Source organism: Capra hircus, chromosome 11, assembly GCF_001704415.2.
Source record: "Capra hircus breed San Clemente chromosome 11, ASM170441v1, whole genome shotgun sequence".
Classification (NCBI taxonomy): domain Eukaryota; kingdom Metazoa; phylum Chordata; class Mammalia; order Artiodactyla; family Bovidae; genus Capra; species Capra hircus.
In genome coordinates this window covers 49,886,198-49,899,973 of record NC_030818.1, presented here as the reverse complement: position 1 = coordinate 49,899,973, position 13,776 = coordinate 49,886,198, and the positions used below count along the sequence as shown (strand labels likewise).

Here is a 13,776-nt window from a genome sequence, read left to right as displayed (position 1 = left end):
AGCATTGACATACATTTTACTGAGTGTAAAACAGATAGCTAGTGGGAAGCTGCTATATAGCACAGGGAACTCAACTTGTTGCTCTGTGATGATCTAGATGGGGAGGGGTGGGATGAGAAGGCGGGTGAGAGGGAGGATCAAGAAGGAGGAGATATATATATATATATATATATATATATATATATATATATATATAGTTATGAGTAATTCACATTGTTGTACAGCAGAAACCAACACGACATTGTAAAGCAATTATCCTCCACTTTAAAAGGTATTTAAAAAATAAATAACCCTCCTGCTATAGAAACTACTTACAAATTTGTGACCAGTGTCAGTTCCCTTCAATAATGACAATTTATCCATTTCTTCAGGATCGCTGCTACCTTTGCCTCATGGGGGCTTTGCAGCTGGACCTGGGAGGTGCACCAGCCGGTCCTGCTGGAACTGGGAAAACGGAGACCACCAAAGACCTCGCAAAAGCCCTTGCCATCCAGTGTGTGGTCTTTAACTGCTCTGATGGCTTGGACTACAAGGTACAGTCTTGGCGTATGAATGCTAACATTAAGTGCTTCGTGTGGCTTTCTCTGTTTGCAGTGTGAGACAGCAAAAGGAGAAAAAGGGGTGATGGCAACTGGGGAAAACTAGTGGGGCCAGGAATGATTAAAGTGGAATAAATAGAACAAGGGAGACTAGTCAGCAAAAGGCAATCTGAGTAGGCCAGGTAGGAATCAAGGCCAGGATTTGTCGAATTGTGGTAAAAATGAGGTATAAAACAGAATAGCAGGGAGATCTAGGAACAAGGAATGAGCTTACAGGAAGAGAAGAGTAGGGCCTTCTCTGGTGGTCCAGGGGCTAAGGCTCTGTACTCCCAATGCAAGGGGCCCTGGATTTGATCCCTGGTCAGGGAACTAGACCCCACATGCCACAACTAAGATCTGGTGTAGCCAAATAAATAAATATTAACAGAGAGATGAGCTGTTCAGAGTTGTATATTAAAAATGAAATGCATAGGAAATGAGAATTCAGGGAAAGATTTTTTCATTGAGTAGTTCTCAAACTTTTTGATCACAGGACCTTTTTACACTCTTAAAAATTATTGAGACCTCCAAAGACTTTTTGTTTATATGTATGAGTTATACCTGTTGATATTTTCCATGTTATAAGTTAAAATTGATGCATCTTAAATATTTACCTGTTTAAAAATAACTATAATCAATTATTACATGTTAGCATAAACACATATTTTGAGAAAAATAACCATTTTTCAAAACAAAAACTTAGTGAGAAGAGTGACACTATTTTATATATTTTTAAATCTCTTGTTTGGTATAATGGAATATGGCCAGATTCCATATGGGGGAATATCTGCTTCTGCATCAAATCTTTTGAGATATGCTATTTTGATTGAAGTATTTGAAGAGAAATCTAGTCTTACACGGATATACACACTAAAAGAGAGGAATAGGCTAATAGCTTCTTCAGATAATTGCTGATATTCTTCTTTGGAACTATGCCAAAACTTGACAAGTGGCAGTTTCTTAAAGATTACTTGTGATGTGGAAACTGAAACAACATACTGAGAAAAACTGAAACATTTTCATATTCTGTTCTCTCCTGAGAGAATGAGACTGAAAAGACAAATACATTTTAGCATTATAATGAGTCCTTTGACCTCACAGACACCCTAAAAGAAACTCTGGGACTTGCAGGGGTCCCCAGATGACACTTTAGAAACCACTGTTTTAGCATCAGTTTAGTTCAGTTCAGTCGCTCAGTCGTGTCCGATTCTTTGCAACCCCATGAATCACAGCACAGGAGGCCAGGCCTCCCTGTCCATCACCAACTCCCAGAATTCACCCAAACTCGTGTGCATTGAGTTGGTGATACCATCCAGCCATCTCATCCTCTGTCATCCCCTTCTCCTCCTGCCCCCCAATCCCTCCCAGCATCAGGATCTTTTCCAATGAGTCAGCTCTTCACATGAGGTGGCCAAAGTATTGGATTTTCAGCTTCAACATTAGTCCTTCCAATGAACACCCAGGACTGATTTCCTTTAAGATGGACTGGTTGGATCTCCTTGCTGTCCAAGGGACTCTCAAGAGTCTTCTCCAGCACCACAGTTCAAAAGCATCAATTCTTCAGCGCTCAGCTTTCTTTATAGTCCCAACTCTCAAATCCATACATGACCACTGGAAAAACCATAGCCTTGACTAGACAGACCTTTGTTGGCAAAGTAATGTCTCTGCTTTTGAATATGCTGTCTAGGTTGGTCATAACTTTCCTTCCAAGGAGTAAGCGTCTCTTAATTTCATGGCTGCAATCACTATCTTCAGTGACTTTGGAGCCCAACAAAATAAAGTCAGCCACTGTTTCCACTGTTTCCCCATCTATTTGTCATGAAATGATAGGACCAGATGCCATGATCTTAGTTTTCTGAATGCTGAGCTTTAAGCCAACTTTTTCACTCTCCTCTTTTACTTTCATCAAGAGGCTCTTTAGTTCCTCTTCACTTTCTGCCATAAGGGTGGTGTCATCTGCATATCTGAGGCTATTGATATTTCTCCCGGCAATCTTGATTCCAGCTTGTGCTTCTTCCAGCCCAGCGTTTCTCATGATGTACTCTGCATCAGTTGAGTTCAGTTCAGTCGCTCAGTCATGTCCAACTCTTTGCGACCCCATGAATCGCAGCACACCAGGCCTCCCTGTCCATCACCAACTCCCAGAGGTCACTCAGACTCACGTCCATCAAGTCCGTGATGCCATCCAGCCATCTCATCCTCTGTCATCCCCTTCTCCTCCTGCCCCCAATCCATCCCAGCATCAGAGTCTTTTCTAATGAGTCAACTCCTCACATGAGGTGGCCAAAGTACTGGAGTTTCAGCTTTAGCATCATTCCTTCCAAAGAAATCCCAGGACTGATCTCCTTTAGGACTGGTTGGATCTCCTTGCAGTCCAAGGGACTCTCAAGAGTCTTCTCCAACAACACAGTTCAAAAGCATCAATTCTTCGGTGCTCAGCCTTCTTCACAGTCCAACTCTCACATCCATACATGACCACTGGAAAAACCATAGCCTTGACTAGATGGACCTTTGTTGGCAAAGTAATGTCTCTGCTTTTCAACATGCTATCTACATATCTATACTCTGCATAGAAGTTAAATAAGCAGGGTGACAATATACAGCCTTGACGTACTCCTTTTCCTATTTGGAACCAGTCTGTTGTTCCATGTCCAGTTCTAACTGTTGCTTCCTGACCTGCATACAGGTTTCTCAGGAGGCAGGTCAGATGGCCTGGTATGCCCATAGTATGTTAATGTCTAATTTAGAGAGTTGTGTATCTCCTGAAAGATGTGGAGCAGAGATCCTCAACCTTTGGGCCATGGACTGGTACCTCCTATCATACCAGCAGTGGCATTAGATTAGAAATTAAGTACAATAAATGTAATGTGTTTGAATTGTCCTGAAACCATCCCCCCTGCCCAGTCTGTGGAAAAATTGTCTTCTTCTAAATCCATCTCTTGTGCCAAAAAGATTGGGGACCACTGGTGTAGAGGACCTTCAGAAAAAGACAAAGGTCATTCCTGGCACTTCCCAGCTTCCCAGTTGGACATGGGGGAGGAGAAAGACTTCTCAGTGTGAAGGAGACACTGTGCCACCTCCACCTCATCCATCCCAATAGGGCAGGTGGATGTGGATGCCTCTTCCAGGAGCAGAAACAAGAGAAGGACAAACCAGCTGTCAGTTCCCACAGAAGTAGCTGACAACAGAAGCAGTTACTGACATTAGACATTAGTCCTTTTGTGGACTTTTAGGAGGTATACATGAAGGGAAAGAGACCTCCCAGTGTGCCCCAAATATATTAGCATTGAATTCTGAAACTAGGGGACCCTGTATGTCATGCTAAAATGGCCTAGGGAATAAAATTAAGTCCCTTTTTAAAATAATAAAATTAAGTGATTCTAAGAGAGAGCTGTGGGAACCCACCTTTATTGAAAAATGTCTTTTGCCCCTTCTTGGAGTCCTACTTCTCATGCTCACTTCAGCAGGTAGTAACTTCAGGTGGTCAACAGAGGTGGTACAGACTGCTTAACATCACTCTGATGGAGACACGTTTCATTTTCTTCTTTTTGTTTCCTGTTGGCCATCAGTCCTTGTATACCATTGAAAGCTCTTCCATGAGCAGGTTGTGACTGGATGACCAACATCATTGTGAGCTTTCTGTCCTCTGTCCCCTGGTTGGGGATTTAAGATCCTACAAGCTGCTCAGCCAAAAAAGAATGCCAGCTTGGTCTTTAGTTATTTCATTGTTCAGTCCATCTATTTCATTTTTGTAATCTAGGCTGTATTATAATTACGTTCCAAGGATTGTTTCTTATCTCTGGCTCTTTTTTTTAAGAGTATCTTGTTTTATACTATAGTAATGTAATTTCCTCTAAAATCTCTCTGAGGATTCCATTTGAATTTTTAAATTTTTTCTTTTGTCCCCCAGATTACCTCCATTTTCTTCAGAGTTGCTTATTTTGTTTATTTTTCTTCTCTTTCTTGATGTTGATTATTCTTAAATGTCTGTTGATCTTTACTTCTTAGTTCATAAGCGTGGATGAGGGACTGAGTTGATCATTTAGAATAACTTGCTTCACCCCTGCTTTCAATGAAAGAGCTCCTGTGATCTCTGTGAGAGTGTAAGATATTTGGCTGGCAGGCTTCCCCATAGAGTGTGTGGGCATGGGCAGCCAGGAAGCCAGAAACCTTTTATAAATACCAAAATAACAAGGATTTTTTTCTACAGTAGTAGAATTCAGTGGGTTTCACTCATGGATGGAGCCATCTGTCCTTCTGACTCTCAGTTGAGTAATGTGGAGGTCTGAAGTTTTCTGTCTTTTCTCTGCTTTCGTTATCTCCCAAGCCTAATGTCTTCTCCCAGTACCTCCTGATGTCTCCCAAAGACAGATCTCCCCCTTTCTCAACAAGGCAGTCCTTGGGTATTATTCTGGAGGGAAAATTCAGCAATGCCAGCCTCAAGAGCCCTGTTTACTCTACTTGGAATGAGGAGAGAGAAGCACAGAGAAAGGCAGGGCCCACAAACCTGATCACCTCAAGTATTCACCTTTGACTAATTTCCAAGGATTGCCGTGGGACCTTGTCTGCTTTCCTTGCATGTATTGCTGATGGGTTCAGAGTTTCTTGGAGACCTTCCTGAAGGGTAGTTCTTCCTTCCTTCTGGCTTGGGCTGAATTCTGCCCTTCTCAGCTGAGTAATTGGTGTTTATAAACTTTCCATCTTCCAGGATATTTTTTCAAAATTTATTTTCTGCTACTGGTTTTCCTTTCCATTATGTTTTTATCAGGTAGGTGCAGGTACAAATGCAGACACAGAAATGGAGAGAGTTCTGTCTTTCATACATGGTCATTTCAGAGAAAGGGATGTTATCCCTATGTGCCCGGTTGACCACCTTGAAACAAAAAACCATTAGCTCTATTTTCAAAGAGATGTGATGGTATGGTATGATGCAATATTTGTACTAATGTTTAACCCAAAATTCAAATCTCTAAAGGAACTTTCCTCAGTAGATAGCCACAGGTATATATTCATTCTCCTGAACCACTAGGATTCTGCTGTAGAAGAAATTAACCACCATTACATTACCCTGTGTATGGGCTTCCCACGTGGCACTAGTAGTAAAGAAGATGTAGGAGATGTGGGTTCAATCCCTGGATCAGGAAGATGCTCTGGAGGAGGATCTTCCACAGCAATCCACTTCAGTATCCTTGCCTGGAGAATCCCATGGACAGAGGAGCCAGGTGGGCTACAGTCCATAGGGTCGCAAAGAGTCAGACACGACTGAAGCAACTTAGCATGCTCAAGTGACTGTGCTTCTGCTCAGTTGTTCCTGCATGTTGCCTGCCATGTATAGTACCTGGTAAAGATGATGAAAGTCTCCATCAGCAAAGTTTTCAAGGTTTTCTTAAGTAATTAAGTGTGTCTATTCTGTGTGTCTGGAGAAGGCAATGGCACCCCACTCCAGTACTCTTGCCTGGAAAACCCCATGGATAGAGGAGCCTGGTGGGCTGCAGTCCATGGGGTCACTGAGGGTTGGACACGACTGAGTGACTTCACTTTCAATTTTCACTTTCATACATTGGCGAAGGCAATGGCAGCCCACTCCAGTGTTCTTGCCTGGAGAATCCCAGGGACAGCAGAGCCTGGTGGGCTGCCGTCTATGGGGTCGCACAGAGTCGGACACGACTGAAGCAACTTAGCAGCAGCAGCAGCATTCTATGTGTCACTTTCTTTGAGAAACTGTATTTACATAAGTGAATGAGGATTATGAAAAAGTAGGTCAGATTGTCATTTTATCTAAAAATAAAAATCAGTTTCAAATCATTCAGAGAGCAGCAAAAAGATATTTCCTCCAAGAAAAAGGAGTCTTCTCTGCCGTAGCCCAGGAGTCACAGAAAGCTATTGCTTGTTTGCAGATACCACCTCTTATCTTTTTAATACCTCAGAATTTAACTTTGGGAGGAGTTCAACTCTACAGTACCGAGCTGAGTGGCATTCTTTTGATTTCAGATGATGGGACGCTTCTTCAGTGGTCTGGCACAGTCAGGAGCCTGGTGCTGCTTTGATGAATTTAATCGAATTGACATAGAAGTTTTGTCCGTCATTGCTCAGCAGCTCATTACCATCAGGAATGCCAAAGCTGCAAAGGTAAGAGGCTGGGCATAGATATCATGTTTCTAGTCCGTAGATATCATGTTTCTTAAGTTTGTAGTAGTCTTGCCTAGAAAATATCATGGACAGAAGAGCCTGGTGGGCTACAGTCCATGGAGTCGCAAAAGAGTCAGACTCAACTTAACAACTAAAGAACAAGAAGTTCATAACGAACTTACATCATGTTGCATTTTAGGAAGGACAGTGCTAACTTCAGCCTATCTAGTCCATGTTTCCAGTGTCATCGGTGAGTACTGCAGCAGTAGAACTGAATTGGGTGAATTAATTGCTCATCCAGGCAACACAATAAACAACTATACGGCAGACACTGTGCTGGGGCCTAGGGATGTAGAGTTGGTGAGACTCAGTCTGTGCCCTCGTGGAACCCTGTTATTCTTTGCTCCCCCAACGCACACACATGCATGCTTGTACTCCCTTGTTCTTCTGTCCTCCACCTCTTATTTTCCTCTTATTTTTCTTGTTCTTGCCTTTGACATTGATTTCTCTGTTCTGTTTCTCTAATTCTGCCTCTTCTGGGCTCTACTGCCTTCCTCACAGCCCCTAGTCTCAGCCTGTTGCTGGTAAAAAAAAAAGAGAGAGGGGTCCTAGGTCCAGAAGTCACTGGACTGGAGAAGCCAAGGAGCGTAGGGACAGATGAAGATATTAGGGTGGCTCAGATATGCAGATGACACCACCTTTATGGCAGAAACTGAAGAGGAACTAAAAAGCCTCTTGTTGAAAGTAAAAGAGGAGAGTAAAAAAGTTGGCTTAAAGCTCAACATTCAGAAAACGAAGATCATGGCATGCAGTCCCATCACTTCATGGGAAATAGACGGGGAAACAGTGGAAACAATGTCAGACTTTATTTTTTTTGGACTCCAAAATCACTGTAGATGGTGACTGCAGCCATGAAATTAAAAGACACTTATTCCTTGGAAGTAAAGTTATGACCAACCTAGATAGCATATTCAAAAGCAGAGACATTACTTTGCCGACTAAGGTCCATCTAGCCAAGGCTATGGTTTTTCCAATAGTCATGTATGGATGTGAGAGTTGGACTGTGAAGAAAGCTGAGCACCGAAGAATTGATGCTTTTGAAGTGTGTTGTTGGAGAAGACTCTTGAGAGTCCCTTGGACTGCAAGGGGATCCAACCAGTCCATTCTGAAGGAGATCAGCCCTGGGATTTCTTTGGAAGGAATGATGCTAAAGCTGAAACTCCAATACTCTGGCCACCTCATGTGAAGAGTTGACTCATTGGAAAAGACTCTGATGCTAGGAGGGATTGGGGGCAGGAGGAGAAGGGGAACAACAGAGGATGAGGTGGCTGGATGGCATCACTGACTCAATGGGTGTGAGTCTGAGTGAACTCTGGGAGTTGGTGATCGACAAGGAGGCCTGATGTGCTGCGATTCATGGGGTCGCAAAGAGTCGGACACGACTGAGTGACTGAACTGAACTGAACAGTATTTAAAATTTGTTTTAGCCCCTGGGAGCATGTTCCTGAAGAAGGATTTTGTGCTGGGAAGGTGATGGCACTGAAGGGTAGGACCAAGCCCCCCACCATTCTGTTGTGTTGGCCTTGCAAAATTATGGTCCTGAGGGCACCAAAGGGCAGGCGGGTATTCAGCAGGTACAAACCAGAACAACCTTGCGAGTTGTTTAATTTTTTAAATTGTTTTATTTTAGTTATTATTTATTCTTTTATTTTATTATGACTGGGCCAAGAAGGAGGAAACACCTGGGGCAAGGCAGGGGCAAGGAGGCAAACAGCAGGAAATACTTAGCCCAGAAGAGAGGGAGAGTGTGTAGGACAAAATCAGGATGAAAACATTCCCAACAATAGGATTCAGTAGTTTTTGCTTGAATGCACGTCACACAAGTTTTGTACTCGAGCAGTAATTATGGGGAAGAGTTTACAAATGTATGGTGAAGTGTTAACTTATATCTTCTCTTTCTTTTCAACAGCTCTCTAGATTCATGTTTGAGGGGCGAGAAATAAAGTTGGTTATGACTTGTGCAGCCTTCATCACAATGAATCCTGGATATGCAGGCAGAACTGAGTTGCCAGATAATTTGAAAGCCCTGTTTAGACCCTTTGCAATGATGGTTCCAAATTATGCCTTGATTGCAGAGGTGAGCTTCACACTATAAAGCAGCAAAACTTTAAGCTTGTTTCTTTTATTTAGTATTTGATTTCTATCATGGTAGAAAGTTTCCATTATGAATGTACTCTGGCCAAGGTTATACAGTATTGTTTCCTCTTAAGTGTGTAGACATGATTGTTACCACTTAGAATGGTGTGTGTGTGTGTAACTGCTATATCCCCAAAGTCCAGTTTGCATCTGGAATATTGTAAGCCCTGAAAACTGGAATAAATAAATGAACTCAATTAACCATTTCATTGGAATTTATCAGTTTGTCTCTCGGAATTAAAATGTCTAGATTATCCTAAAAAGACTATATTATTCTCACTTCTCTTGCTGCATTATTTTTTTAATTAGAGTCAAGGGGTGTTGAGTAGAAACAATACCAATCACTAATGATGAAAGACAGTGATTTGTTTCTAGTTTGTATCAATATAGTAAAAAAAAAAAGCCATCATTAATAAGTTAATTATTTATGTTTATATTTGTTTCTTCTCTATCTATCTAGGAACCTTACTATTTAAACTGTTTTTTTGTTTGTTTGTTTGTTTCTTCATTCTAGCTAATAACCAGTATATTTAAATCTTATATGTATTTTTCTTGACACTTTTTACTGAGGTATAATTTACATATAGTAAAGTGCACAGATCATAAGGGTACAACTGAATGTATCCTTACATATGTATTCACCTGTGTGATCACCAAGACCAAGATATAGGATATTTTCAAGACTCTGGAAGGCCCTTCATGCTCAATGCTACAGTTCACAAGAGACACCACCTCTTTTAGAATGGAGTTTCTCAGAAAGCACCTGTTACTCCCATGGCTAGTAAATTTCTGACAACAGCTAATTTAAAATATTCTTCTAAATGAAGTAAAAGTAACTGCCTAAGAATAGACCATGCCAAATCCTATCATTAGAAAAATTACAACTTTTTATAGTATTAATATAATGCCTACAGCATCTCATGAGTCTTGCAACGCCCCTGCGGGTAAGATGGGGTGCTGGGCAGCTAAGACAGGTGGCGTCTTCACACTAGACCCTCTGAGGACAGGACAGTAAATGACTTGCTCATTGTCCAAAGCTGATAGGAAGAAAACCAGGCTTGAAACTCAGTCCAACATCGTATTCACATCTCCTGTTTTGTCCGATTGTTAAATTACTCAGTAATCAATTGGAGAAATTTAAAAATCCAGTCTTCTGAAAGCTATTCCTATTGTTTTTACAGATCAAATGAATCAGGGTCTGTTGTCAGTAAGCATTTTTAATCACCTTCAGTGCCCAGAGCGCTGTGCTAATAGGTCGTGATAGAGCAATGAGCAAAACAGACACCAGCATGCAATCTCAGCACCATCTCGAATCTCATTCCAAGGCCAACTGCAGTGACTCGAGTAGATTATGCATTGGAAGGAGGGTCCACATCCCCCTCCATGATCATCATTGGTTTATATAACCAAGAGCACAGAAACTTGTCAGAGGCATGGTGGCCTCCTAGGGCAGGAAAGAGGCTGCTCATTTTTGTATAGCTTTCCTTGACTCTCAGGGAGCCTAAAGGGAGGGTATCACTGACTGTCAGATCAGGGAAGTTCAAGTCTTGCTTTTATACTCAGGCTCACAACACCATCCAGCCTTTATGATGTGAATGTTTCACACTGGGCTCTGCAGCTCCTCAAACCAAACATAACAAGACCACATCTTCATCTATAGAAAGAGAGCAGAATCAATTCTCAGACATCCCTATGTAATATCCCACACCACTCTTACAGCAGAAAGTGAAAAAGAACTAAAGAGCCTCTTGATGAAAATGAAAGAGGAGAGTGAAAAAACTGGCTTAAAACTCAACATTCAAAAAACTAAGATTATGGCATCTTGTCCAGTCACTTCATGGCAAATAGATGGGGAAACAATGGAAACAGTGAGAGATTTTATTTTCTTGGGCTCCAGAATCACTGCAGATGGTGACTGCAGCTGTGAAATTAAAAGACACTGGCTCCTTGGAAGAAAAGCTATGACAAACCTAGACAGCATATTAAAAAGTAGAGACATTACTTTGTCAACAAAGGTCCGTCTAGTCAAAGCTATGGTTTTTCCATAGTCATGTACAGATGTGAGAGTTGGACCATAAATAAGTCTGAGTGCCAAAGAATTGATGTTTTTGAATTGTGCTGGAGAAGAATCTTGAGAGTCCCGTGGACTGCAAGGAGATCACACCAGTCAGTCATAAAGGAAATAAATCCTGAATGTTCATTGGAAGGACTGATGCTGAAGCTGAAGCTCCAATACTTTGCCACCTGATGTGAAGGACTGACTCATTGGAAAAGACCCTGATGTTGGGAAACATTGAAGACAGGAGAAGAAGAGGACAACAGGGACCGGATGGATGGCTGGCTGGATGGCATCACCGACTCAATGGCCATGAGTTTGAGCAAGCTCTGGGAGATGGTGAAGAACAGGAAAGCCTGGCATGCTTCAGTCATGGGGTTGCAAAGAATTGTGCACAACTGAGCGACTGGACAACAACCACCACCACTTGGAGAGATATAATACCTTAACTAGATTTTGAATGCATTGGTATTATGCTACTGTGCTGTTATCAGTATAATATAATCAGGCATTGCATTATATTTTTTCCATTCTAGGTAATTCTATATTCCGAAGGATTTGAATCCAGTAAAATATTAGCAAGAAAAATGACCCAGATGTATAAGCTTTGCAGTGAACAGCTCTCTCAGCAGGATCACTATGACTTTGGCATGAGAGCTGTAAAGTCCGTACTGGTCATGGCTGGGTAAGAAACCAAAGTGGGCAAGAGTTGAGTTCCAAACTGTGTCATGCATTACTCATACATTTCATGAGTAATTCACAGATGGCTCTTAAAGCAACATGTTGTTGTTGTTCAGTGGCTGTCATGTTCAACTCTTTGAGACCCCATGGACTGCAGCACACCAGTCTTCCCAGTCCTCCGCTATCTCCTGGACTTTGCTCAAGTCCGTGTCCATTGAGTCGGTGATGCTGTCTTACCATATCATCCTCTGTTGTCCTCTACTTTTGCCTTCAGTCTTTCCCAGCAACATAATTAATAAATGCTAGCTGCCACTGTTATCATTCTTACCTTGACACACACACACACACACACACACACACACACACACACACACCCCGCCACAGTGAAAGAGGGCATCTCTGTGCATCTCACAACAGTTCTCCCCTATGAGAACCAACATAGCTGCCGTTAAGCTTTGGCTAGCTTTATTTTCACCTGAATGCATCCAGTATGGGTACATGCAGTATGGATTTCAGCATATTAAAGGCTTAATTAACCACCGTGAGCCAGGATGTGAAAGTGAAAGTGAAGGTCACTCAGTCATGTCCAACTCTTTGTGACCCCATGGACAGTAGCCTACCAGGCTTCTTTGTCCATGGGATTCTCCAGGCCAGAATACTCGAGTGGGTTGCCATTCCCTTCTCCAGGGGATCTCCCCAACGCAGAGATCGAGCCCAGGTCTCCTGCATTACAGGCAGATTCTTTACTATCTGAGCCAACTGATGAGAATTAAAAGGCGTTTACTTTGTCATGCGCATACACAATTAAGTCATCCCCATCAACTGACAAAGCCTAAAGCATCCAGAGAAACTTCAGTGTTATCTTCAGTACAAGCTTATGTCCTAGACCCCCTCCTCTGTCACTACAGTCTGGTCCAATGCTGGGCTTCTTTCTAGTTTCTAGTGGCACGCACGCATGATAAGTCGCTTTCAGTCGTGTCCAACTCTGTGACCCTACGGACTGTAGCCTGCCAGGCTTCTATGTCCATGGGATTCTGCAGGCAAGAATACTGGAGTAGGTTGCCACTTCCTTCTCCAGTGGATCTTCCCAACCCAGGGATCGAACCCACCTCTCTTACATCTCCTGCATTGGCAAACGGATTCTTTACCCCTAACACCATCTGGAAAGCTAGCAGAGCAAGAGCCTTTTCTCTTAAGGCCTTAGCTTCTCTCTTTATAACCTCTTGACACCCCTACCTCTCCAGAGTCTCTGAGGGAAATCTGTCTTTCATATGCTCCTTCCTATCAGGTGATGACTCTCTGGCTTAGATTCTATTTACGTGGGGCCCCTTCTGCCTGGCTCCCATACCCCTGGCTTCTGCACAGATCACCCTGCCTTTCTACCCTCTGTTCATTCCTTCAACCTCTCAGATACAATATTTCTCCTCTCTACAGGATTGCCATTGAAGGAAGAAGGATACTGAGGAGTTGACATACTTGTACTCAGAGAATATGACTGCAACCCGGGGGCAAGACAGACAAATGAGCAGTCATCTAGATTAGACTAATTAGTGTGTGAGGGCAACCGTGGTGCTGTGCCCTGGGGTTCACTGAGATGGGTGGTGGAGGGAATTTTCTAGAAGAGGGAATGATTGAGCTGGGTTTCAAAGGAAAAATGAGAGCCAGCAGAAAACCATTCTGGGATAAGAGAAAAGAAAGTGACAGGGATCTGAACCATCATAATGTATTCAGAGAACTATAAATTCAGGTTGGATAAAGTCTGGATTGATAGGAGGTCCTTGAGAAAATGTCCTTATCATTCTCCTCAAGTCAAAGCAGCCTGTGCCTGACTTGTCCATGTGTTGTTTTGGAGATGGACGCTGGGCATGCCAGGGAAAATGGTCCCATCCTTCCAGTAAGAATCAGCAGTGGGGTGCCCTCCACAGCTTTCTGCAGGCAGAATCCCCAGCGCAGAGATTTAGAAAATCATGTTCAACATTATGTACTTGCAATGTCATCTGAATTATTCCTTTAAATTTAGGTCTTTAAAAAGAGAGAACCCAGACCTCAGTGAAGATGTGGTGTTAATAAGAGCTTTGCGGGACTCTAACTTGCCAAAATTCCTAACAGATGATGCTATTCTATTCAGGTAAATGT

At 42.4% G+C, this 13,776-nt stretch overlaps 1 protein-coding gene across 1 annotated transcript in view; it reads left to right on the top strand.

Moving 5' to 3' along the window:
• DNAH6 (dynein axonemal heavy chain 6) overlaps nucleotides 1–13,776 on the top strand; it is a 284,536-nt gene that overhangs the window by 104,043 nt on the left and 166,717 nt on the right. The window contains exons 28-32 of the mRNA XM_018054768.1: nucleotides 372–533; nucleotides 6,570–6,707; nucleotides 8,677–8,844; nucleotides 11,496–11,644; nucleotides 13,661–13,768. Coding sequence (XP_017910257.1) covers nucleotides 372–533; nucleotides 6,570–6,707; nucleotides 8,677–8,844; nucleotides 11,496–11,644; nucleotides 13,661–13,768 — 725 coding nt within the window. The remainder of the gene's footprint in view (nucleotides 1–371; nucleotides 534–6,569; nucleotides 6,708–8,676; nucleotides 8,845–11,495; nucleotides 11,645–13,660; nucleotides 13,769–13,776) is intronic.